This window comes from Epinephelus moara, chromosome 5 (genome assembly GCF_006386435.1).
Source record: "Epinephelus moara isolate mb chromosome 5, YSFRI_EMoa_1.0, whole genome shotgun sequence".
NCBI lineage: Eukaryota > Metazoa > Chordata > Actinopteri > Perciformes > Serranidae > Epinephelus > Epinephelus moara.
Genome location: NC_065510.1, coordinates 30,662,058 through 30,685,712, shown reverse-complemented (window position 1 = coordinate 30,685,712; position 23,655 = coordinate 30,662,058). Strand labels below are relative to the sequence as shown.

General features: G+C 44.4%; 2 protein-coding genes across 3 annotated transcripts in view; both read right to left on the bottom strand.

Moving 5' to 3' along the window:
• The window catches only part of slx4 (SLX4 structure-specific endonuclease subunit homolog (S. cerevisiae)), a 16,412-nt gene extending 9,598 nt beyond the window's left edge, over positions 1-6,814 (bottom strand). For both annotated transcript variants that reach the window (XM_050044191.1, XM_050044192.1), the window contains exons 1-7: positions 6,600-6,814; positions 5,752-6,286; positions 4,455-4,662; positions 4,144-4,362; positions 3,698-3,927; positions 2,326-2,621; positions 1,854-2,100 (exon numbers count right to left, since the gene is read on the bottom strand). In XM_050044191.1, coding sequence (XP_049900148.1) covers positions 1,854-2,100; positions 2,326-2,621; positions 3,698-3,927; positions 4,144-4,362; positions 4,455-4,662; positions 5,752-6,223 — 1,672 coding nt within the window. In that variant the 5' untranslated portion in view covers positions 6,224-6,286; positions 6,600-6,814. The remainder of the gene's footprint in view (positions 1-1,853; positions 2,101-2,325; positions 2,622-3,697; positions 3,928-4,143; positions 4,363-4,454; positions 4,663-5,751; positions 6,287-6,599) is intronic.
• A 1,839-nt stretch (positions 6,815-8,653) lies between these two features.
• The window catches only part of crebbpa (CREB binding protein a), a 57,826-nt gene continuing 42,824 nt past the window's right edge, over positions 8,654-23,655 (bottom strand). Inside the window, exons 15-31 of the mRNA XM_050045330.1 lie at positions 22,862-22,872; positions 22,064-22,257; positions 20,778-20,896; positions 20,379-20,618; positions 19,911-19,999; positions 18,860-18,940; positions 18,351-18,407; positions 16,666-16,743; positions 16,495-16,562; positions 15,855-16,005; positions 14,567-14,713; positions 14,365-14,478; positions 14,059-14,224; positions 13,640-13,807; positions 13,092-13,253; positions 12,559-12,840; positions 8,654-12,288 (exon numbers count right to left, since the gene is read on the bottom strand). Coding sequence (XP_049901287.1) covers positions 10,003-12,288; positions 12,559-12,840; positions 13,092-13,253; positions 13,640-13,807; positions 14,059-14,224; positions 14,365-14,478; positions 14,567-14,713; positions 15,855-16,005; positions 16,495-16,562; positions 16,666-16,743; positions 18,351-18,407; positions 18,860-18,940; positions 19,911-19,999; positions 20,379-20,618; positions 20,778-20,896; positions 22,064-22,257; positions 22,862-22,872 — 4,413 coding nt within the window. The 3' untranslated portion in view covers positions 8,654-10,002. The remainder of the gene's footprint in view (positions 12,289-12,558; positions 12,841-13,091; positions 13,254-13,639; positions 13,808-14,058; positions 14,225-14,364; positions 14,479-14,566; positions 14,714-15,854; positions 16,006-16,494; positions 16,563-16,665; positions 16,744-18,350; positions 18,408-18,859; positions 18,941-19,910; positions 20,000-20,378; positions 20,619-20,777; positions 20,897-22,063; positions 22,258-22,861; positions 22,873-23,655) is intronic.

Genomic DNA, 23,655 nt, shown 5'->3' with positions numbered 1-23,655 from the left:
TTGTTTATGTGTTGTCGCCACAACGAGCTAACACAAGCTAAAGGAGCTAATGGTCTTCGGAGGTCTACTACGGTTTGGGGGTCTGCCAGCTTGGCGTTGTCAACACTTATTTGTCTTATTTACACAACGGCATGTCATTTCTGTCCCTACACGGTGCGCGTCTAAAATCCTCCTCTGCTCTCTGTGTTCGGCCCTGATGCGCACACACACATACAGACACAGGTGAGCACACACAGGTGAACACACACACAGACACAGGTGAGCACAGACACAGGTGAGCACACAAAAGCGCTGAAGAACTCGTTCCCTTTCTTGAGAACGAGTTCTTCCCCACTCACTGCCATGTTGATTGTGTGTCAAGCGCGCGGGGGGGAGGTGTGAGCCCACTCTGAACTACGGGAGCCCAGCGTGGAGCGGCGGCGGCGGATTTTAAAGAGAAACTCGATTTTCATTAAAACAAATCGGCCTAAACTACAAATTCGAATTAATCGATAAAATCGATTTATCGCCCAGCCCTACTATGTAACAATTTGAGTTGGCGAGTTACTCCCATGGGTTACAACAGAGCATGGCTGTGCAATGTATTGATGTTACATCAATATCGTGATAATGAGACTAGATATTATCTTAGGTTTTTTTTAATATCAATATTAGAAGTGCTTTTTTTCCTGGTTTAAAGGCTGAATTACAATAAAGTGATGTTATTTTCTGAATTTACCAGACTGTTCTTGCTTTTCTACTATTTGACTTTACCCACTTAGTCATTAAATCCATAATGCTGATGATTATTTATCAAAAATCTCATTGTTTAAATATTTTGTAAAAGCAATCCTCAACCCTACAATACCCTTGAAATATTGATATCAAAGCATTTGGTCAAAAATGTATTAATATTGTTCTTCTCTGTATCACCTAACTCCATGACAGTGTAAAACTACAAAAGCAACAGATTTCTAAACCAGATTAGAGCAGTTAAAAGTGATTTTCTTCCATACTATATACATATACACATATAGTATGTTGCTTAAAAGTCATATATATACAAAAAGATACATGACTTTTAAGCAACATATTTTCCAGGCTACTTTGCACATAATCATTTGAAAGATAAGTGACTGTGGTCGTGGGATTCTACGGTATGAAAACAAACACAAAGCAAACATTTGTGAACTTAACATTTATGCACAAGCAAATATTTATGCACTTAATGCATAGCTAAGGGATAATAAACACAACTGAAGGACAAATATTTTAAGATAAAACCAAACTACATTTGCATGCAGGAAAACTATAAAGAAAGATTTTAAAGTTACAATTTTGTCACTTTAACATTAGAACTAGAGGTATAAATCACTGATTTTGTCACAATATGATGTTATATCGATTCTCTGGACAATGATAGGACATTTGCTGATATCATAAATCTGCTACAATACGATTTTGATTCACTTCCACTCAGGGGTCTATGATCGATATAACACAATATTGTGAGCCTATTTAACACAATCGGTTACAGAAGAAGCTGCCACCCCTTTCTGTTTTGCTTTTGGCCATAAAAGATAAAAAGTTAACACCAACAAACACATAACTGTAAATAATTCTAACTGGTTAAGTGCAGTTAAGTTTACTTTAAACTGACTCCACTATCACTCATAAAACAGAACATGGAATACATTAGCCTTAAGGGCTTTTTTTTTTGCTGGAGAGCCCTTTCTGGAGAAATCTTTTCATTTGAGCCCAAACCATCATCTTTTCCCCAAAACTTCAGGATTATCTGGCTTAAAGCCCTGAAGGCAAATCTTCTCCCAGCAGCCATAAACCATGGATTACAGCCATGTGTGTGAGTGTGTTACCTGTGTCAGGGCCTGGAGCAGTGTGACCATACTGGGTGAGGGTCGCGCCGTCTTCGACCAGCTCCATCAGGTCCATCAGGAGTGCCCGGCCTGTCCCCGGTGTGGAGAGAGCCGTCTGGGAAGAGGAGGCTGTCTGGGAGGAGGATGGCAGGATGGAGGCCCTGGTCCCTGTGACAGGAGTTCCTTCACTCACAGGTCGGAAGGAAGACTCAGGCTTGTTGACGGTGCTGGAGGTGGTTGCATCAGTCTACAGGTGGACAGCACTATGATTAATTTGATCCACTGGCAGTAGTTATTGATTAATAACAGAAAACACAGCATCTCTCTTTCAAAGTTTCAGCACTTGTGTTAAGCCACCCACAGGACAGAACTACCAGACAGTGTGTGGTTCTCCATCTCAAAAGGCGACTGATAACTTCAAACAACACAGAACAAACAACAAAGTACATAAACATGTCTTCTGTCTCCTCACCGCCGCTGCCTCCCAAGGCGTGATGAACTCTCTGAGCTCTGGGGTGTAGAAATCAGACAGACAGGTGTTGGCTCCGTCCAGCAGTTTGCTCTTCTGCCAGAGGGGGGCAGCACCGCTCCAGCTTGGCAGACTGCTGGGGCAGCGGGTCGGGGTGGGTGGAGACGGGGCCCGGCTGCGTAGGAGGAGAGCAGAAACTCGTTCCTGCAGCCTCGCCAGTGCCACCTCGGCGTCCTGGACGAGGAGGAGAGGAGGAGGACGGGGGACGGCGCCCTTTTTCCTCTTCCCACGCCCCTTACCTGCACCAAGAGGAGCAGAGGACAGAGAAGGGGGTCAGATGAGGCATCTAAAGACTTGCACAGAGCTCAAGTATTTACGACATAATCTTTAAATAATTTATCAACTAAGTGAATTTTGGTAGTCCTGAAAATAAAACCATTGTGATCTGAAGCCAATTATTTGAACAGTTTGTGCTTTGCATTTGTGTTGTGGTGTGTACACTGCTTCAGGCCTTGCCAAAGGTAACAAACACAGACACACAATACACACAGACTAAAATATTTGTTGCGGGACCAAAAAGAAAACATGAAAACTGCCTCTAGGGATTTAAAGAGTTTCTCAAATTAAATACAACAGACTTGTAACTGTAAAAAGGCTACTGGAGAGTTTCACAACACATTAGACATCCATTCATTCAGCCATCAGCTTCTGGAGCTGGTACTGCTTCTTCCTCAGCGACACTTCAGTGGAGCGGGTGTTTGCTTACAAAGACGCCTGAACTTGGATCTCCAAGATAAGAGGGCTGTTACTTCCTATAACCTCTCTTATCTAATGCATTTACCCCTGTGGCTTACTTATGAGCTACTGAACTAACCACAGAAACAAATCTCTCAGTCTTAGCAGTTTTAGTTTATACCACAGGCGCCTACCAGCTATCACACTCACTGGTTACTGGAAACTTTTTGTTGCACCACTTTTGGCTTTGAACAAGCTCCCCTAGTGCTACATTACAAGAACCAGCAAAGCCAACACACAACTGAAGCTCACAGCGTTCATGTGGCTACTGCACAGTTATCTACAAGTATACAAACGCCATGGCCAATCAGAATCAAGCAGCTCTGAATCCATGGTATGAAACGAGCATCAGTTTCAGGCCAGAAAATGCTGCAAAAGCCAAAGATGACGTCCTCAATTGTCTTGTTTTGTCCACAACCCAAAGATATTCAGTTTACTGTCATAAAGGAGTAGAGAAACCTGAGGAAAATTGCATTTAAAAAGCTGCAAGCGGAGAATTTTGACTTTTTTTTTACTCCCTGCTGTATGTTAGTGCTTCATCAAAAAACGTCTTTTTGTTGATACAGTGATGTTACATCACCTGCGTCTGGCCTCCACTTTAACGCTGGAGTCAAAGAGATGTGCGAGGCAGCAGTTTGTAACATCTCTGACTCCCTGTCGCTCTGCTGCTGTTGTTCCAGCAGAGAGGAGGACAGAGCCATGGCCACCATGGTTTCTTCGTCCAGGGGTGGAGTCTTCTTCCTGGGCTTCTTCTTGGCTGGGAGGCCCGGCTTGGATGGGCCTTTTCTTTTAGTGCCACCAGTCTGTGTGCTGAAGAGAAAAACAGACGAAAGGTAAGAGGACTGATTAAACTCTGTAAGTACTATATCTGACGTTAACTGATAGGCAAGCTATTCCTATTATGGGCAAGGTTTGCAAGCAATAAAACCTGATCATCTTAAGTTCGACATTCTTTGTCTGTTAATTGGTCTGATCGGCCCCTTACAGGAAGCTCAGAGGTGGATTATGGTACTGAGGTGTACTCACACTGTGTTAGCAGTGGGGACACTCTGGGTCTCCTCAGTTTGTCTCTGCAGAGCTTGCAGCAGCACAGCCGGAGCGACGCCCATTTCTGAGGAGCAGCGCTTGAGGTGGGCCGAGCGACTCTTCTGGGACTTGAACTTCTTGCCACAGATGGGACAGTCGGGGACCCCAGGAGGTGGAGGAGGGGGGGCTGGGGCGGTCTTTTCACTCTCATCCAAACACCTGCAAAGAAGGATCATTCTAGTTAATTTTACTGTTGTAATTCACTCCAGATATGAGCACGAGTCAAATGGCTACAATGTAAATGTCCAAACCTGTTGAGATGCTGCGTTCGCCCATCAGGTGTCATATGTGAGAGATCTCTTTGGCAGATCTGACAGAAGAAAAGGCCTCCGTCCTCCAGGTCGACCGTCTGGGCCTCTGCTGCCTCCCTGTCCAGCTCCTGCTGCAGTCGCAGGGCCAGAGCCTCATCGCTGTACTGGGGCTCCGGGTGGAGACCTGAGCTGAAAGACTCTGGAGTATCTGGGTGCAGAGGGGAGGTGGCAAATATAGATACAAGTAAGGGTGTGCTAAAGTTACATTTGTACTAGAGATGGTATATCAATAGAGTTTTGTGGCTTTAATGTGTTAATGTTTTGATATAGATCCAATTGTATCTTAGCATTAATGTTATATTAAGGAAACATCATGGGCGTAATCCTGAGCATTCTGTATTAACCATGCACTCCTAAAGCCGCACACCAACTACCTCAGATTTGAAACTGTACAAACACAAACAACCCTACTTTATTTATCATCCAAACTGGTAACCTGTTTTTGTCGTTTTATACACTGTATATACTGGATTGCACCTTACTGTTAGCTAGTTTTCATATTTCGATGCAAAGGAGCAGTGGCTCTACTCCGAGCTCCCTCCGGATGTCCGAGCTCCTTACCCTATCTCTAAGGCTGAGCCCAGCCACCCTATGGAGGAAACTCATTTCGGCTTCTTGTATCCACGATATTATTCTTTCGGTCACAACCCAGAGAACATGACTGTAGGTGAGGGTTGGGACGTAGATGGACCAGTAAATTGAAATCTTCAGAAGCGAGGGAGTTCAAGTATCTCAGAGTCTATTTGCTACACGTTGTATTTATATTTGTTACACATTTGTTTTTTCTACTATGTTTTACAGTCCTCGTATATTGCACTATTTGTATTTGCACTCCTCCAACTCTGTACTGCAACTTCTGCACAGCTCAGGATAAAAAAGTTACTTCTCATGGTGTGCTTGTTAGTAAATGTCATCTAAAAGCACTGACAGTGATCATCTAAATGCTGCCACATTAGCACAATAGGGACAAGCTTATACGACCATGCCAATTGTGAGTGCAGTTTTGTTTCCTGCATGTGACATCAAGGTGCATTAAAGGCAGATAAATATAAACCCAACAAAACAAGGATAAATATGACCTACGAAGAGGTGTGACAAGACGAAACAGTTTGTATTATCTCAATCATGGATGATGATTACATATTTTTACAGTCTTGAAAAAGCTGTAGGCCTATTCCCTCTGTTCACTTGGAAACAGCGCTGCACAATCTGTGCCAGGAGCATCATGTCATCTCACCTTGTCCTTGAGTCAGAGGTGGAGGAGGAGGAGGAGGAGGAGGAGGAGCACTGTCGTTCTCATGGTTTGTGGGCTGGCTCTTGTCCTTGAGCACCATCCTCTGCGGACTGGCTCTCTTGAACTGTTGCATCCTGTGGAGTACTTTGTCTTTCGCCGACAAACGTCTCTCAGCTCTGGGTCCTGCTGCTGCTGCTGCTGCTGCTGCTGAAGGCACACCTGATGACGACTCAGCATCTCCTGAATCATGTCCTGTCCCACCACAGAGCACACGTTCCTCTGCACCAGTACAAACAGGCTGGGACCCAGAGTCACCATCTCTTTTGTGATTTCTCCTCCTCTTGTCTCCATCGCTTGCCTGACTGGAGGGCTGACGCTCTGCCTTCCTCGGCTGTCTGGACTCACCTGGTTTCTTACGGACTCGTCTCAACAGCTTTGAGCAGAGATCTACAAAATCCTGATCCGAGTCATCCATGATGGTGCACTTCGTCTCACATTAAAAGGCCATGCCAGCATGTCCCCAGCTGTAACAACCAGCCTGCAAAGAGAGATGGTTTAAGTTGGAGTCCACATTGGGTTCAGAGATCACAAGGGCTCCCTGTGACTGGTGGATAGTTTAATTTGCTCCAACACAACACGTTAGCAAGATTTAAGAGCCAGTATTGCTGCTTGCTGCACAAGTCAAGGAAAACGGCTGCGACATAAACTCAAATACATACAATTTTGTTAAATTTGGGGACATTTCCTGACAAATAATGTCTAAAAGCGCATGCTTGTAGTGGAAATATCAGTTAACGTTAGATAGAAAGCAGTTAGCTAGCTAGCTGTTGACGCTAACACTTTATCCTCACCCAGGTTCGATGAATTTACGTTTCAGTTTTAACTTTCCCCCTCATCGCAGTTCATTCAGTCTGTCGCGACGGCGAGTGTCGTTTATTTAAAATATATGCAGCATTATATGTGAATTATATGGCTAATAAAAAAGGCAAAAGGCCAGCGGTGTTTGTTTTTATTTTAAAAGCACAGCTTCAACCGCTTCGTTTTCAACTTCCGGTCATGTGACGGTGAACGGTCCAATGCACAGCGCGCCACTCGGGTCACGTGAATGCAAATCCCTGCAGAATCATTAAAATCATTCAAGTTTTTAAGGTGGATTGGACAGTGTGACTTCATCCTGACACTACTTCAGCCACATATGTATAGCATCTGTGAGAAAAGTTTGTGACTGAGGTACTTGTCACATAGTGTTTATTTATCCCAAATATTTTATATTTTTACTACAGCCCAGTTTTACAGTTTTAATTCTTTAAAAATTATCCCTTTAGGATCTGAGAGGTTGTAAACATTTTATTCTCTGAGAAAAGACAAGTCATCATTACCTCAACGTCTTAGATCATCATCATAAGACCAGTAGGTCCATCTGTGTTCTACTAACTTTACTCAGACCTTTTAAATGTCTTTCTTAAATATTATAATTTCAGGCTATTGTCAATGTCTGTGACCTAACTGTGACGACCATTGCCAGAGATATCATTGTAAAACAGGATACGCACACCCACAAACTCCTGTCATCCTTACTGTATCTGTCATGTGTTTGAATGTATTTGAGCCTGCAATCCAGACAGCACTGAAGGCTAGTTCCTCATAAAGACATTACTGTTATAGAAATGTTAAGTGCTTCTATCCCACTTGAAAGATCCTTGCAAAGCTTATGAATTTACTCTTGATAATTATGACTCCGTTAAACTCTGATAACTTGAAAATGTGGAAACATTCAGAATTAAGTGCATAACAATTGTTTTCTAATTTTATTTCAATTCCTTTAAAGGGCTCAAGATTTTTTGTTTCATTTCATATTTTTCCATTGGTGCCAGAATCATTATTTCTTGTACCTTAGCTAGGTTTATAAATTTAGTTATAAGCCTTTACTTGAGATCTGAGCAGAGCTGACTTGCCCATTTTTCAAAGCTTTAGAATGGAAGTGTGTGACTGTCAAATAAAGGTGAAGTTCAGAGGGAGGATGTTAACTGTCCATCATATCCCTACTTGTAAATGATGCTTGATTTAGTAACCTTATTCAGCTTCTGAAATGTGAGCTCTATCTGCAAATTACTGCATCACTACATTGACACTTCACTAAAAACTCCCTTAACTGTGATCATAAACTCTGATCTGAAACTATATCAGCCCTATTCTCACAGGGTTTATTAGCAGGGGACCTCAGGTGATTTAGAAATGACCCCTTCACGTCTGTTTTGTGCAGTGCATTCACATGGGATAAGCAGTGATGCACATTGTTCATATCTTATTTTAAAAATGTGGGTTAACCAAACAAGCAATTCTGCCACACAATGTCACATCACAGATTTTGCTCTTCTGATGGATTTGAGCTTGCTCTTCCTGAAAATGGGTCTCCATGACATGTAGTGAGATGAGTCTCCTGCACCCAAAATGATGCTGAAACTTTCATTTATAATTCCAAAAATTTAAATGCGACCCCTAATCACAGAGAAGCCAATTCATACGGGACTAAAACTATCAAATAACCTCTGTGTTTGGCGAAATATGGTAGGTAATTTGTGGTGGAATCTTTACTTGACAAAATACCACCACAGCATATCTGCACAAGATTAAGGAACACAGATGACCTCTGCAATTATTACAAACTATTAAAAGGTTCCCAAGCAATACTAGTAACAAGTAACTCACCCACTTTTTCAATCTGTGGAAAATGAGATGCAGAATAAGGAATAAAAAAAAAAATCTTGTTTCGAGAAATATGTTATTTTTGGGTGGAAAAGTGCAGACGCAGGGCTTCAACCAGATTTGAGGGACACTGCTCTGGAAAACAAAACAGTGCGGAGCTGAAAGAAATGAACACAAAGTCGCACACACACAGGAGTGATGCCTCATTATTGAGTCAACAGAGTACTGGAGTTCTTCTGTTGCACACAGTTTATTTAACAATATGGTATATAAGTAAGAAATGAGTCTTTTAACCAGTTTATACAGTGATTTCATTCTCTCTTCCTTATATTTATAGTATTTTGCTTAATAACTTGATTTACAATAGGAGAAAAAGTAAATCCCCCCTAATTCAAGTTTTTGTGAGAGAGGAATGAGGGTTGATAACATTTAGTTTTCCTCAGGGTGAATCTCAAACAAGCCCTTCATCCCTAGATCGCACACGGCTTAGTGTAAAATTTAGAGGATGGGGCGTCATCAGAGATGTGGCCTACAAACAACCGGTGATCATTCCACCTCAGCTTAGGGGGCTGGTCTCTTTCTCACACTCTCTTTACACTTTACAACATTTGTATGACAAAAAAGGTATGACAAATTCTTTTTAATGTCAAAGCAACAATGTTCCACACCTGCAAGACAGATTTATCCAAATTCCAGGCCACTGAGATGTAGGATGCAGTCCTTGTCGTCTGTGTTTGTGAAACCAGTCGGAGTTGTAGTTATTTTAGTGACTCTGAGGGTTTGTGTCAGTGTCTTCATGTGCGCCTGTATACATGCCCGTGTATACACAACCTGCCGCAGTCCATTTCCTATTTCAATACAACTGAGTGCTCTTCATACACACAAAGAAGAGGGGAGCGGTCCCTGAACGCAACGTCTTGGAGTAATGGTACAACACTTGATTACAATTGCCAGGAATGACAGCTTGAGAAGAGAACGAAAACCTGGCCCAATTCCCAGACAAATTATTTTACAGTTTCAACACAAAAATGCTTTAAGTTTCTTTTCCAAAGGTACAAAATAAAAAGATATGAATAATATAATGCAATTGTACATTTTCTTAAAAAAAAAAAAAGAAAAAAAAAAAGAAACGAGAAAGGCATGAAACCATACCAAAAACAAACCAAAAAATAAGTTGAGTATTGAACACATTTGGTCTCAACCAAAAAATATATTCTTTGTGATTTAAATTTCATTTAAGAAGCAACTTGCAAATCCCTCAACATCTTAAGGAAGAAATACCCCTCACTTGGGTTCAGGAAACAATTACATTCCCTCAAAGTGTTGACTTTTTTTTTTTTCTTTTTTTTTCCTCGACCAAATTTTCTTTTTACAACAGTTGAAACTTTTTACATGTCAGTACAAAAGAACGTTCTCAACCTTAGAAAGAACAAACAAAGCCCTCTAACGGGATAAAGAGTCTGAGGGGAAACGAGGAGGAGGAGGAGGAGGAGTGGGAGGATGGGTCCCTGGGAGAGAGATTGTGTTCTTTAATTACCAGCAGAAATGCTACAATCCTTCCACAAACTTCTCCAGAGTGTCCCCTGTAGCATCTCCCACCATCCCCAAGTCACTGCTCAGCCCCCCTCTGTTGGGCGTGTTAAGCTGCGGTAGCATGGCGCTTTGTTCTGGCGTCCCCAAGTGTCCCTGCTCCATGGAGCCTGAAAGCGGGCCCCCCAGTCCAGGGTGCGGGGAAGCCGAGTGGGGTGGATGCGGGTGCTGCGGTGAGGGCTGGGGCTGGTTCTGGACCTGCGGCGAGGGACTGGAATGTGGCCGCTGCTGCTGGGGCTGCTGTTGCGAAGGCGGACAGGGGGACTGGACTGGCGCAGGGGAGCGGACCTGGTTGTTGAGGGCGTTGGCTAGTGTGGACTGGCCAGGGAGGTGGGCACCACCCTGGGGCTGGCCGGCCAGCAGGTGGGTCTGGGGGCTCATGGGGCTGGGCTGGGCGGGAGAGCCCATCTGCTGCTTGAGGACGGCCTGCTGCTGCTGGGGAAGCTGCTGCTGCTGCTGCTGTTGCTGCTGGAGCATTCGTTGATGCAGTAAGTTCTGGGTGGAGTCTATCCCCATGCCGGGCTGAGCCATCTGTGCCATGGGTGGGAGCTGGCCCATGGGTCCCCCAGCGGCTCCTGCACCTGCCTGCATGGCTATCTGCTGCTGCTGTTGCTGCATGCGGAGCTGGGAGTACGTAGCTGCCGTACCCTGCGCCTGAGCAGGGAACTGGCCGGGATGGCCCTGAGGCATCACTCCCTGTTGTTGCTGCTGCTGCTGTTGTTGCTGCTGTCTTAAGAGCTGCCGACGGTAAAGCTCCTGGAGCTGGGGGTTGGTGTTGTGTGCTGCGTTTATGAGCTGTCCTTGTGCCCCTAATGCAGCCATGCCCTGCGCAGGAGGCTGCTGAGGCTGCTGTGGGGGCATCCCCGGCCTCTGCACTGCCCCTCCTGGCATGGCCATGGCTTGCATTGTAGGCATGCCGGGCTGCTGTTGCTGACCTGCTTGCTGCGGCTGGTTGGCGTGGTACTTGGCTGTTCGCTGTTTGATAAAAGCCGCCATTAGCTGAGGGTTTGATTTGAGGATGTTGAGGACTTGCTGTTGCTGCTGGGGCGAGCTGGGAGACTTGAGGGTGCGCAGAAGGTCCTGCAGGGCGTTGGGTGCAATAGCACCAGGTCTCTGGGGGGTTTGTGGACGGGCACCAGGCTGCTGTGGAATCAGCATCCTTTGGCCCTGCTGAGGTTGCTGCCCTGGGGCCATCATGGCTCGCTGCATGGTCATGGCCTGCTGTGGGGTCTGGCCTGGGACAAGGCCCGGTTGTTGAGTCTGAGCTGCCTGCATCTGCCCTGCAGCTCCAGGCCACTGCCCTGGGGCCATGCCTGGTTGCATGACCTGTGGTCCCCGTGGCCCTGGCACCATCTGCATAGGTGGCTGCATTGGTCCGGTCATGCGCTGCTGTGGCTGCTGGGGGTTCATGGGTAAGCCATTCATGTTGACCCGGTAATTCTGCTGGTTCTGCTGGGCCTGTGCCATCATCTCGATGTGCCGTGCCATCTTGACTGCAGCAAGGGGAGGCTGCTGCTGTAGCTGCTGAGGTGGCTGGGGCGGCTGGGGAAGAGGGGACTGCTGCTGGTGTAGAGGGGAGGCCTGGGGCCCGGGCTTGCCCTGGGACACTGGTGTTTGAGGCTGGCCATTGCGAGGTGCATTGGGAAACGTCGGGGACATCACGCCTGCTGAGTTGGGGGTCTGCGGCTGGTTGGAGAGCGGCTGCTGGGGTGTCTGAGGAGTGTTGGGCTGGGCATGGGGAGTGGGAGTGCTGGGGGCAGCTGAAGCCGGTGGGGACGGTAGCGGCATGGTTCTGCCTTGCATGGTGGCCATTCTTCTCCTCATCAGCTGGGCCTGCTGGAGTCTGTGCTGCAGCTGCTGCTGGCGAAGCTTGTGCTTGATGTTCAGGCAGAACGGGACAGGACACTTGTTCTCCTGACAGTGCTTTGCATGGTAACAGCACAAAGCAATGAGCTGCTTGCATACAGGGCAGCCACCATTGGTTTTGCGCTTGCAGCCCTTGGTGTGCTGCACCACTCGTTTCATCTTCTGGCAGGACGGCAGAGAGCAGTTGGCATTGCGACACTGACAAGCATGGACCAGGGACTGGATGCAGCGTTGGATACTTAAGCGCCGGCTCTCCTGTGGGCTCTTGGAGGCCTCTCCACTCTGGCCGTTGCTGTCGTCGTCCAGGCCAAGGCCCCACTTCACCATCTGGTGCTCGTGGCCCTTCACGTTGTAACAATTAATGCACAGATCAAAGTCCTGCAGAAGAAAGCAGACGGAGACACAGTAATTAACATGAGTCTAACCAAGTCTGATAAACAGATTTGTTAAAAGTTTCACAAATGTACTCCTGCTGTTAAGAATAACAGTATTTGATGTACTACATACATATAATTCCTGGTTTAACATCTTTCTGACAGACCTCATTATCATTTTCATTTCCTGTCACTGCATGACTCTTTCAAATTCGGACACAGGACTAATTCCAGTGTAAAAACACAACACCGCATACTAATAGCAGGAACTCACCTCGCACACGGTGCAGTGCCAGCGTGTCTCCACATGGTGCTTGCACTCGTTGCAAGTGTAGACAAAGCGGTCCTGTCCTTGGTTGTGCAGCTCGACCAGCATGCACATGGTGCTCCACTTGCACCTCCTGAGGGAGCTGAACTCCCAGTGTTTGTCCCTGGCCAGAGTCAGGAAAGCGTCGCGGCCATCCATCAGGTCACAAGAGAGCATGGGGTCAGGGTCAACGATGGGCGGCAGGGTGTTGGCCATGGGACCGGAGTGGAGGTGGATCACAAAGAACACCTTTGGTCGACGGGGGAAAACACACAAAGAGAGTTAGAGAAGCACAAGTCAAACTGAGACAGGTGTTAAAACACTAACATTCTGAATCACTACATCAAGGGGAAGCTGTATCATCATCAAATACAGTGTGAACAAATAGTGTTTGACATCAACTCACTCTCAAATACACAGATGTTCATATAATGCCCATTTATCATCAAAACTGCTTTCAATATAGATTATAAACTACATGAAAACATAACCAGTCTGACCTCTTTGTGCTTCTCCATGGTGGCGTACAGCTTCTGGGATAGGTCATTAGCTACATTCGGCATCCCAGGCTTCTTCTTATTGGCTCGGCTCACGCTGCTCTTGTTTTTATTGGTCTTCTTGTTGTTCTTCTTCTTAGCGTTTTTGCTGTCACTTGGGGTACCCTGTGGTGGATATACAAAAGCAAACATTAAAGAAAACAGCTAATGAAATGATAGCACCATGCTGATCACTGAAAGAAAGCTGTCAAAGTAGTTCTTATTACAGCAAGGGTTTTGGTTATCTTCAATATACCACATGTTCTTCATTTACACTGTTGCTGTTTCTTTGTCACCTTGATTCAACTTCTCATTAGAGATCATTAAAAAAAAAAATTCTAAATTCTATTCAAAATGTGTTGATAATCACATTTCAAGGCTTAAAAAGGAGTGGCATGTGAAAGAAGTGCAAAATGGCTGTCGAAGATGATAAAACATGACTACAAAGTGGAGCTGTGAATTCATATCTCTGCTAAATGCCACATGATCAAACCATGGCACAATGTTTGCACCTCAGGAGTTTCGGAGGCAGCAGTGTTCTCCTCCTTTTTCCTCTCCTCCTCCTCCTGCTCCAGCTCCTTGATGCTCTCCTCCAGCACGTTGGGCCAGAAGTCGCCTTCGAAGTACGGCAGCTCATTAGCGCTGGTCAGACGGTCCTCTGTTGCCTGTTTGAAGATGTCCTGAGAGGAAGACAAAAATAAACTTGAATGATTCAAGACATTTAAGATGTATTGTGTTTTCAGCAATCCTGCACGCTTGGCATTTACATGTTTAAATGTGTTTGGCTGTTAACACCAACAAAGGAGCCAATGTGTTCAGACTACCAAGCGTTCACACAGAATTCTACCAGGATATGTGATCAGGAACACAGGAAATCAAAACCTAATGATTTGTCTTTCGTTCTATTTAAAAGAAAATGTCTCCTCCTTACCTTGTAGTCATGCAGAATCCTCTCAGCAAAGGCCTTATCCAGCATCTTCCTGTACCACTCCTGCAGCCTCTTGGGCTTGGGGATCTTCTGGTCAGGAGGATGGCAGTGGAAGATGTAGTCATCTCCTTCACTGGGCGGACATGCCCAGATGTGGCCCTGGGTATACCTGCAGGCAAAGAGCCAACGTGTACATGAGGACATCTGCTTCCTTAGAACTAAATCCCACCAGAAAGTTCAATCCATAGACTATCTCTCATGTTCACTCTTAAGATGTGTATAAAGTATCAGTATTAGAGCAAGACCTACCCAAGTTTCTTGACGTATTCTAGATAGCCAATGAGGATCTCGTGGTACACTGCTGTTCGTAGAATCCGAGGTCTGAAGAAGTGAATACTGTCAAGGTATGATATGTAGACCCGTCTGCAAAGAAAGAGAGAGGGAGCATTGGTCAATTTCACCCATAAAAAACACCTCAAGTGCCAGTCCCTTATTGCCATGTAGTACATACCTAGTGTTGGGGAATGGGCACTCGGAGCCATACTCCTGCACGTGCATGCCAAAGAAGCATACGTCCACACCGTCAATCTCCTCAAAGGCGAAAAGTGCTTTGGTTCTGTAGGGAAAGGTCTCGGGCATTTCACCCGTGTCCACAAACCTGTTGTAATGAAAACGGATCAAAAGTTAAAATGTGTCAACAGCATAATGTTTAGTTAGAGGGAGACACTAGAACATCTTCAGGGTGTCTATATGTATCAGACATTTAAATGGTTTTAAAGGTTTTCAAGAGAATTTTTAACCAAATTCAACACTAATTTTTGAACAAATCATTTTTTTTCTGATTTAAACACTGCAGAAGAATGCTGCAATATGTGAGTTTCACATATGTAGTCCTGTGCGGTGGTAGGTTTTACGTAGGAATATGGTTATTAGAGTGATACATTTAAAAGAAAAATCATTTTACGACTTTTTCAGGACCTGCAGAAACCCTGGTGTTATGCTCGTCAGTCATCTAGGTGCGATGTGATGTCAAAACACTCAACACAAATAGGTGTGGACTTTGCAAAGCTGAGAATTACACATGATGGCTTAAAAAAATAATTTCACTGTACACCCCAGGTCCATAGGTGTACAATACAGTGCATAAATGTTTCATAGTAGCACTTTAAATGTTATTGTGACTATAAAGGCTTCTAGGAAACAAAGGTTACGAGCTGACAGAGACGTTCACTTGTGTGTCGCTGCTTTTAGCGACACCGAAGAGCATAATGCGACAATTCAAGTCGAGTGGCCCCTGAGTCAATAAAAAGCAAACAGCTTTAAATCAGCCAGCCTGAAGATTAACAGGTTCTTGGACGACAGCCTCCTCCCTGCGAGGATGGGTCGAGCGTCGCAGACTTTGATCTTGTGTGATGAAACAGTGAACAATCCTCTGAGGTACTCAGGGTGGGTGTGCACTCCATCTTGTCACACACGCAGGTTCCACAATCACTGTGTATAAACGCTTTATAGAGGGCATTCAGCTTTGTGCAGCAGGGACAATAAACAATAAGCTCAGGACAAACACGAGGTGTGCCAGTGCGTCTACAAATCAGAGAGGGCAAGACAGGTATTCAGCTGTCCACAACGTTACGCCCTCCCTCATCGTGACTGTTGACTCTGGTTGCTCATTTATTTGACCAAGTTGATAAATAATGATCGCGTAATTTAAAGTATTAAGTCATAAAAATGTTTAAACACAGAAAAGCACAGATCATATTCACCCAGTCCTCCTGTCTTCCTGTCAGTGATGCTCTCACCTGGCTTTCATGCCTGGTTTTACTTCCACTGTTTTGTCGGAGCTCGCCACCACTCGCACAAACACCTCTCCGGCCTCTGGGTGGTTCTGTCTCTTCAAGTATTTATTCACACGGTCCTCTATGTACATTCCCAATCGTGTGGACTGCAGCCCTACAGTGTACAAACAAACAGGAGAAACCTTTAGAAATATGTTGATTCTCTTCACTTTCCAGGATCAAAGAGAAGCAGGGGTGTGACACATCTGGGTACTTTACGAACCTGCGACAGCCTTCAATTTACCAAAACAAGAGAGGCACTAGAACTGATCTATGTGAGACCAAGAGAGCTTGAATCTGTTAGCACCATATGCCATAAAGGTCAGTATTGTTCTCCAGGGCTACAGGGAAAAATACCAGTGAAACCACAAGGCCAACAAAAAAACAAACAAAAAAACAAAGCTGCCACTGCAGGAAAGCCACAGGGAGAGACATATGCAACCCATGTGCAGGTGGAGGTGGTTTATATTATCTTGTGTCTTCAGTGCTTGTGAGACTTAACTGCAATAACATGTTGACATTTTGAACACAGCAGAAAACCCTACAAAGAAAACAGATTCAAGGACCTGACATTTCAAATTCACAAGTACAGAACTACACTAACGTTTTGCAGAGAACTTGTTTTCCTTCCGTGTTTTTCCACTCTTCTTTAAACAATTGTCACAAATGAATCTGGAGAGAGAAAGAGACAGACATTAGACTTGTTGTAATGAACACACAATATATATATATAATTTTTAGGCAAATATGCTAGAAGTAGGAGTTGACATCTCACCCAGATGGCCAAATGACCTCGTAGTGTAAGACGCATATCTGGTGCATCTTCCGTCCACAATCTTTACATTCAACAAACCTGAGGAACAAACAAGCCTACAGTGAGACACGTTCACAGTTTGAATCAGCTTGAAAGTTCACAATAAATCTTTGTGTTACATGTCTCCTTCCAAGGTGTCCCTGAATAACACATTTAATCTACCTGACTGCTGCCAAATGGTAAAAATGCAAAATTCTAACAGCACTACGTCAACTGCACTGTCTGGTACCTGATGACCTAGTACTGCTATATGTGCTCCGACATCGATGACTGATGTGTTTTGCAATGGTTATTTCTACGGCTGCGGCTATTGACTGTTCTAATAATCAAGTATTCTATCAATTATTCCATCAAAGTAAGTAAATACACAAAAAATAAGACAGGCCTTCTACGTGTGTGTGTGTGTGTGTGTGTGTGTGTGTGTGTGTGTGTGTGTGTGTGTGTGTGAAAGAGAGCCATAGACTCTCATAATAATAGCATGCTGCCTCACTCCCTGCCGCTTGGCGACTACTTCGCCGGGAGGAGAGTGGACTCCAGCTCTGGAGATGGACCTGGCGTTAGCAGCTGTAGCAACTAAAGATCAGCCAGCGCAACCCCCCGTAGCGGTGGGTCTTTATCTCAACTTGACATCATATTGATTTACATTATATGCTAATGTTAGCATTACCATCTGTCTGGTTCGCTCTGTGGACCGGACACTTTCTGCTCGGGTGCTGAAGCATTAACATTGTGCTATTTTGGTAGGCTAGGTTGGTTTTACAGCTGTACAGGTTTTATGTTTTCTTTCAGCTTGAAATGATCTCAAACTTCGATCACTTTCTGTTTTGTCTGGTCTGTCTGTCCTCCTCACCCCTCGCTATGAAATCACGTCACCTGTCCACAGCATACGTGCACTGTGTGTCAGTAATGATCAACTGTGCGAAACACTGTATAGATTATATGTATTAAACAATGCTTTGATACAAAGACTTTGCAAAGATGAGCTTTAGTAATCGAGGAATCATTTCGGCCCCAGTTATGTTATATGTATGAACATTTTCAAACACTGTTACAGTTCTGAAAACTGTCCGAGCCATGTTCCCGATGGCCATCACTTGTATGAATGTTGAAGTCTTAACTGCTGAGGCAGCAAGCAACAAACATCTCCATTCAAGTTTATGTTCCTCCAGTCGTTACACAATTGCAAGCCAGCCAATGCAAGTGTGCCTTTGTTGGAGGATTTATAAGAACTGTACATCGTCTTTAACACTAAGTTGCAAAGCAATCAGTGCATTTGAAAGAACTGGGAGCCTGCGTTCTGCGATGGAAAAACTCTCATTGGACGCACAGTTCTGACACAGATTTCCATGCAGCAGGTGGCGCTGCTGAGTTGCCCTGAGGACTCACTGAGGCCAGAGTGATTGATCAGAGCGCTCCAGGGGGAAAATGTGCAGGCTGTGCACCAAAAGCACCAACACAAAGCCAGATGTGGGTGACAGAAAATACATTTTTAAGATGTGATCAGGAACACACCAGTGGGAAAAAGCAGTAAAATTCTTATTCAACACATATGAGACTAACTTGAAAAAAGCGGCACAGAGAGAACATGCTTTTCCGTCAGTAATAGTCCTCATCATCGAGAGGCTGAGGGGTTTGTATCTACTTACGGTTCAGGGTCGAGAACATCATTCTTCTTCCGTTCAAACTGGTCTTTTGATATCATCCTGAAGTGGCAGAGAAAATAAGGGAAAAAAGGGGGAGAGCCAGTGAGAAAAACAAGACACACACAAGAACACGGTTTTCTGTCTTCAGTCCTCGGCTCTTTACCTAAGCTCTTTCAAATCCAGTAAATAAGGGAATTAATTAATATCAAGTCACAACACCTACAGTCTGGATTAAAACCATGCAGGCAACATGTTAACAAAAACAGGGAGATGCTTCTCACAGCTGGAGACTTTCTCACTTTTTAATTAGAAACCGTGCTTTCAGCTGAGGTGTTCTAAGACAAGACTTTGAATATCTATGAGCTGCGTAGTTGCTGTTTTGACGCTGCCTTGTACTCTGGCCAAAAATAATTTGACAAGTTTCAGAAAAAGGTAGAAAGTGTCCCCTCACAATATGTTTCGGACCATGCACAACTGCAACTTATTTTAAAATCTGTAGCCAGTTTACTTACGTCTGTGGCTGTGCAGGGTCATCTCCTAACGTCACGCTCTCCCCCTGGATCTCATTGAAGCATTTCTCACAGAAATGATACCTGCAAAAATACACATTTAACATTCAGCAGATTCAAAGCTCCACGTCGATCACTCTGTCTCCAATACAATTGTGCACAAAAAAAAAAAAAAAAACACTTGTCTTTTGTGTTTTATAACAGAGAGCAGGGAATCCCTGAGCTCCCATTGAGAGTGTAAATGGACTGCGCTGCAGGAGCCTCATGTTGTCTGTCAGGCTGTGCTGTATCACTACTGCTTCTGTGCTGCTCCGCTCTCAAAATGCCCAGTTTAAGTGTGAAAAAAAGGGGCTGCAGTTATCCCGTTTATACAGCAGGGGGCGCAAGGGAACGTGGTGCAAGCAGTCATCTGCTGGCTGAGAGGAAAAGGCTCTGATGAGCAACGCTGTATGTGGCGAAAGTGTTATATTTTCATCTGTCATACAAGAGAGGGAGCAGCAACGCTGAATTCACTCAGTCCCTCGGTAGATGCTGAGCAAAACACAATCAACGCACTGCTTTGTTGTTGTTGTGTTCTTTTGGGTTTAGCCTCTTCAGAGTGTTTCCCTGCATGTGCAATACTGGAACCTGCCTGTTAATAAATGTTGTTGTGAGCAAAACCATTTTGTAGTCTCATGCGGTGCCAGGACCTGGAGGCAGAGCCATTAAAGCTGAAGCTGTCGGGAGGACACTACTGCCTGGATCACAGTGGTCCCTCTAGAGCTACAGAGAAACAGATCCCAGGCTGCAGGGGGCGGGTAATACGGTTCAAATGGCTGCATTTATTGCCCATTAAAACACTTAATGAACAACTGTGCATGCAAATGTGTGACGCGTATGACATGATTCAGTGAGATTAAAATTCCAGCTAGTGCAACATTATTTTATACCCACTACATGGTCGAGTTTATTACCACCCATAACTGCAAAGATAACCACGGACAAATATACATTTATACATACACACACACACACACACACACACACACACACACACACACACACACACAGGTACCTGTTCTGGTAGCTGTAGTATGTGCCTCCTGTAGGTATGGTGCAGAGCTGCTTGCCATAGCAACAGAGGGTTTGAGGGGAGAACTCGTACTGCAGACACAAACAACATGCCAGGCGGTCAAATTTTTTTTAACACCATCATTCAATAAATCCTTCAGAAGTAGGAAAAATAAATCAGTCTAGTCTATTTCTGTAGCGCCAACTCAAAACAGAACTTTCAATATAAAGAATGTCAAGTTCACTCTTTAATTTTTTAGCATCTATAGTTTCCTCCTTCAGAGCTGGGCGATGTGGACAAAGCACTAAAATCTTCAGTATCACACGGTGAAAAGCAAAACTCCTTCTATTTCTGCTTAACCAAATGGTTTTTGCATGTTTTACAAAACACAAGTGAAAGAGGAGGTAAACATTAAAACGAAAGTATATCCCGACTCTATTTACTGCATCTCTAACACGCCCTTCATCTCACCTTCCTCCCGCAGCAGTATCCCAGGCCCTGCATGACAGGGTCGATCTCTGACTCAAAAACCTCGGCCAGCTTGGAGCAGTACTTGTAGACACGGGAAGTCTTGCGGTTGTAAAGCCAGGCGTTGTTGAACATCAGCCACACGTCGTCAACGTATTGCCAGGGCTCCTGGTACTGGCCTGTGTCGAGCTTACGTTTTATTGTGGACAGGTCTATTGGGTTCTTAACAATGTCAAAGTAATCCTGGAGAGAGAAGGACAAATGCTTTAGTGTTACAGACCAAAGAGTTAAACAGTGCAGTCCGACAAAACTGTTTAACATTTAACAACATCCCTGAGCAACACTTTGAATCAATTCATCATTTTGTTTTCAGTAAAAAGGTAGTGCATGTGAGCTACGTACCGGGATACCCAGAAGCATGGGGTCTACTGGCTGTCTGAAGGGCAGCGACTCAGGGTCTTGCCTGTAGAGAGACTCCAGTGTCGGCATCAGAGCCTGGCGCAACTCCTCAGGCTTAAAAACTGGAAAAAGATCAATGGAAAAGACAAGGTACGTGTAAGTAATCCAAAAAAGTTTACTGTACAGGAAAACTATGAAGGAGGGAAAGAAACAGTCAATTGTAGCTTTCTTGGGCTTTCCTGATTTAATTATGTTCTCTTCATTACATCAGAGGAACATACCTGTTGCAATCTAGTATATAACATGTTAGGTGATCGGCTGTATCTGTTAAGACAGTCAATGGACTGTCTTTGAAGGCGAGGTTATAGTGAAGGTAAATCTCTTGATGATGTCAAGTACCGACAGATGTTTACAAAAGGGGAATGCAAAGGTCACACACTTTCAAACACATAGGAAGAATGAAACAATATAAGCATATGCATGAAGAGGACAAAATTTCCACCACACCAACGTTAAATCAAATAGTGCCAAGTGAGTGTTTTTTAAATTACGTACTTATTTCACATACTTGTCAGTTATGTCTGAATAGAGAGAGAGGGAGATGAGTAGACACACATATGCAAGCAAACAGACTAAACTCGATGCGTGATCGGAAAAGAGCAGAAACACTCTGGCGTAGAGTTTAGAGAGAAAGAGACAGAGCTACGTCACCTCTGCAACTTGTTCAAAATTAACATCTTTGTTATTACTGAGAGAGTAAAGTACCGAGAAAAAAAAAGCGAAATGTTGCTTACTGGTACCAAATTCCAGGTAATGGTACTGGTATCTGTTCAAATGTGAACGGTACCCAACCAAACTAACAAACACCAAGTGAACAGCAAATTGCTCGCTGCATGTTTGTGCTTGAATTTTGATTATTTCTCAGTTGAACACACACTGTTCACTGCCTGCACGTTAACTGTAACCGAAACCTTACAGACTCAAGTGAGTCTCCTGATTTGTTGAGTGTATTCTACCAGCAGGTGCACAGCTCGTGCGTTGTACGTGTAAAATGCTGGCAAGATCAAAGAAGGCGTGTAACAGTCTGGACATTAAGAGTTAGTGCCAGACTGATACTGTTTGTCGTAATAACTTTTAAGTGAAACTCATACAAAGTCATGACTGTCTCACAGTTGGCACAGAGTGGGTGTATTAACATTACTGGCAGTGACGGGAACCCTCTCTGCTCCCTGAGTGAATCAGTCATAGACTGTACACAGATTTTATTCATCCCCTGGCATCACACTCACTCTTCCTCCGTGACTGAGACGGAGATGAGGAGGTTGTGCTGTTGGCTCCGCCCTCTTCCTCTTCTTTGGGTTCTGTCTTCATTTCCGGCTTTTTCTCCTCCACCTCCATCGGCTCCGGCTTTTCCTCTGGCTCCTCCTTCTTCACCACTGTAGAAGCGGAGTCTTCCTCAGTCTGCAGGCGAAAAAGCAAATGACTCATTACACCACAGTTTCAAAATAACACTCAGGAGAGTTGGATGACTGGTAGCATTTGTCTCTCATATGCAAGACTCCGATGATCTGGAGGGAAATGTGTTTTCCTTGTGGTTACTTGAAGTGCGAGCTTGTGCGTCACTGTGAGACGTTAATGTGTACATCCCTTGAAATCGTCATTCTCTCGATAATTTTAAGTTCTCAATGTTCTCAAAATGAAGGATGAAGGAGTGTAATTATATGCTTATCACGTAGCTGCAAGGCTTTCGGCATCAATGTGACAAAATGTATTCAATTGGGAACGTTCAAAAAAGTTGAAGTTTTAACTTTTGACCAACACAAAGACTTGGATCAAACTGTGGTCTATTTAAATCAATGTTAATGGCTTGGAGTCACTTTGCAGGCATTACATTTTTCTCAAAATTAAGGATGCACAAATCCAACTTTTTGCCTCCCAATACAGATTCCAGTATCTTAACTCAAGGTGTCTGTCGATGAGTACTGATCCAAAAACCGTGCTCTCTGTTCCCTAAATCTAACGTATGTGTATATCACTGTGTAGAACTCATTGCAATCATTTTATATACTGTGACATGCAACTAGCACACGTCAGGGGACTGAATGAATGTAACGGATAGCTTAAACACAGAACTTTATAATAATTCTCCTACTTGCCATGTACACAGCAAGAGTTCTAGTTCTGCAACCTCACCGCTAGATGACACTAAATCCTACACACTGGACCTTTAATGAACAAATATATAAATGTTAAAGTAGGGCTGGGCGATAAATAGATTTTATCGATTAATTCAAATTTGTAGTTTAGGCCGATTTGTTTTAATGAAAATCGAGTTTCTCTTTAAAATCCGCCACCGCCGCTCCACGCTGGCCTCCCGTAGTTCAGAGTGGGCTCACACCCCCCCCCGCGCGCTTGACACACAAACAACATGGCAGTGAGTGGGGAAGAACTCGTTCTCAAGAAAGGGAACGAGTTCTTCAGCGCTTTTGTGTGCTCACCTGTGTCTGTGTGTTCGCTCACCTGTGTCTGTGTCTGTGCGCGACACAGAGAGCAGAGGAGGATTTTAGACGTGCACCGTGTAGGGACAGAAATGACATGCCGATTTTAGACGTGCACCGTGTAGGGACAGAAATGACATGCCGTTGTGTAAATAAGATAAGTAAGTGTTGACAACGCCAAGCTGGCAGACCCCCGAACCGTAGTAGACCTCCGAAGACCATTAGCTCCTTTAGCTTGTGTTAGCTCGTTGTGGCGACAACACATAAACAACAGGACTTCGTCTGCGTTAAAGAACGGCACTTTATTTTCAGCACTGCAGGGATGATGCACAGCCTCTCTCATCAGTGTCTGACTTTTACATAGAGGGAAATAACTCAAAAAC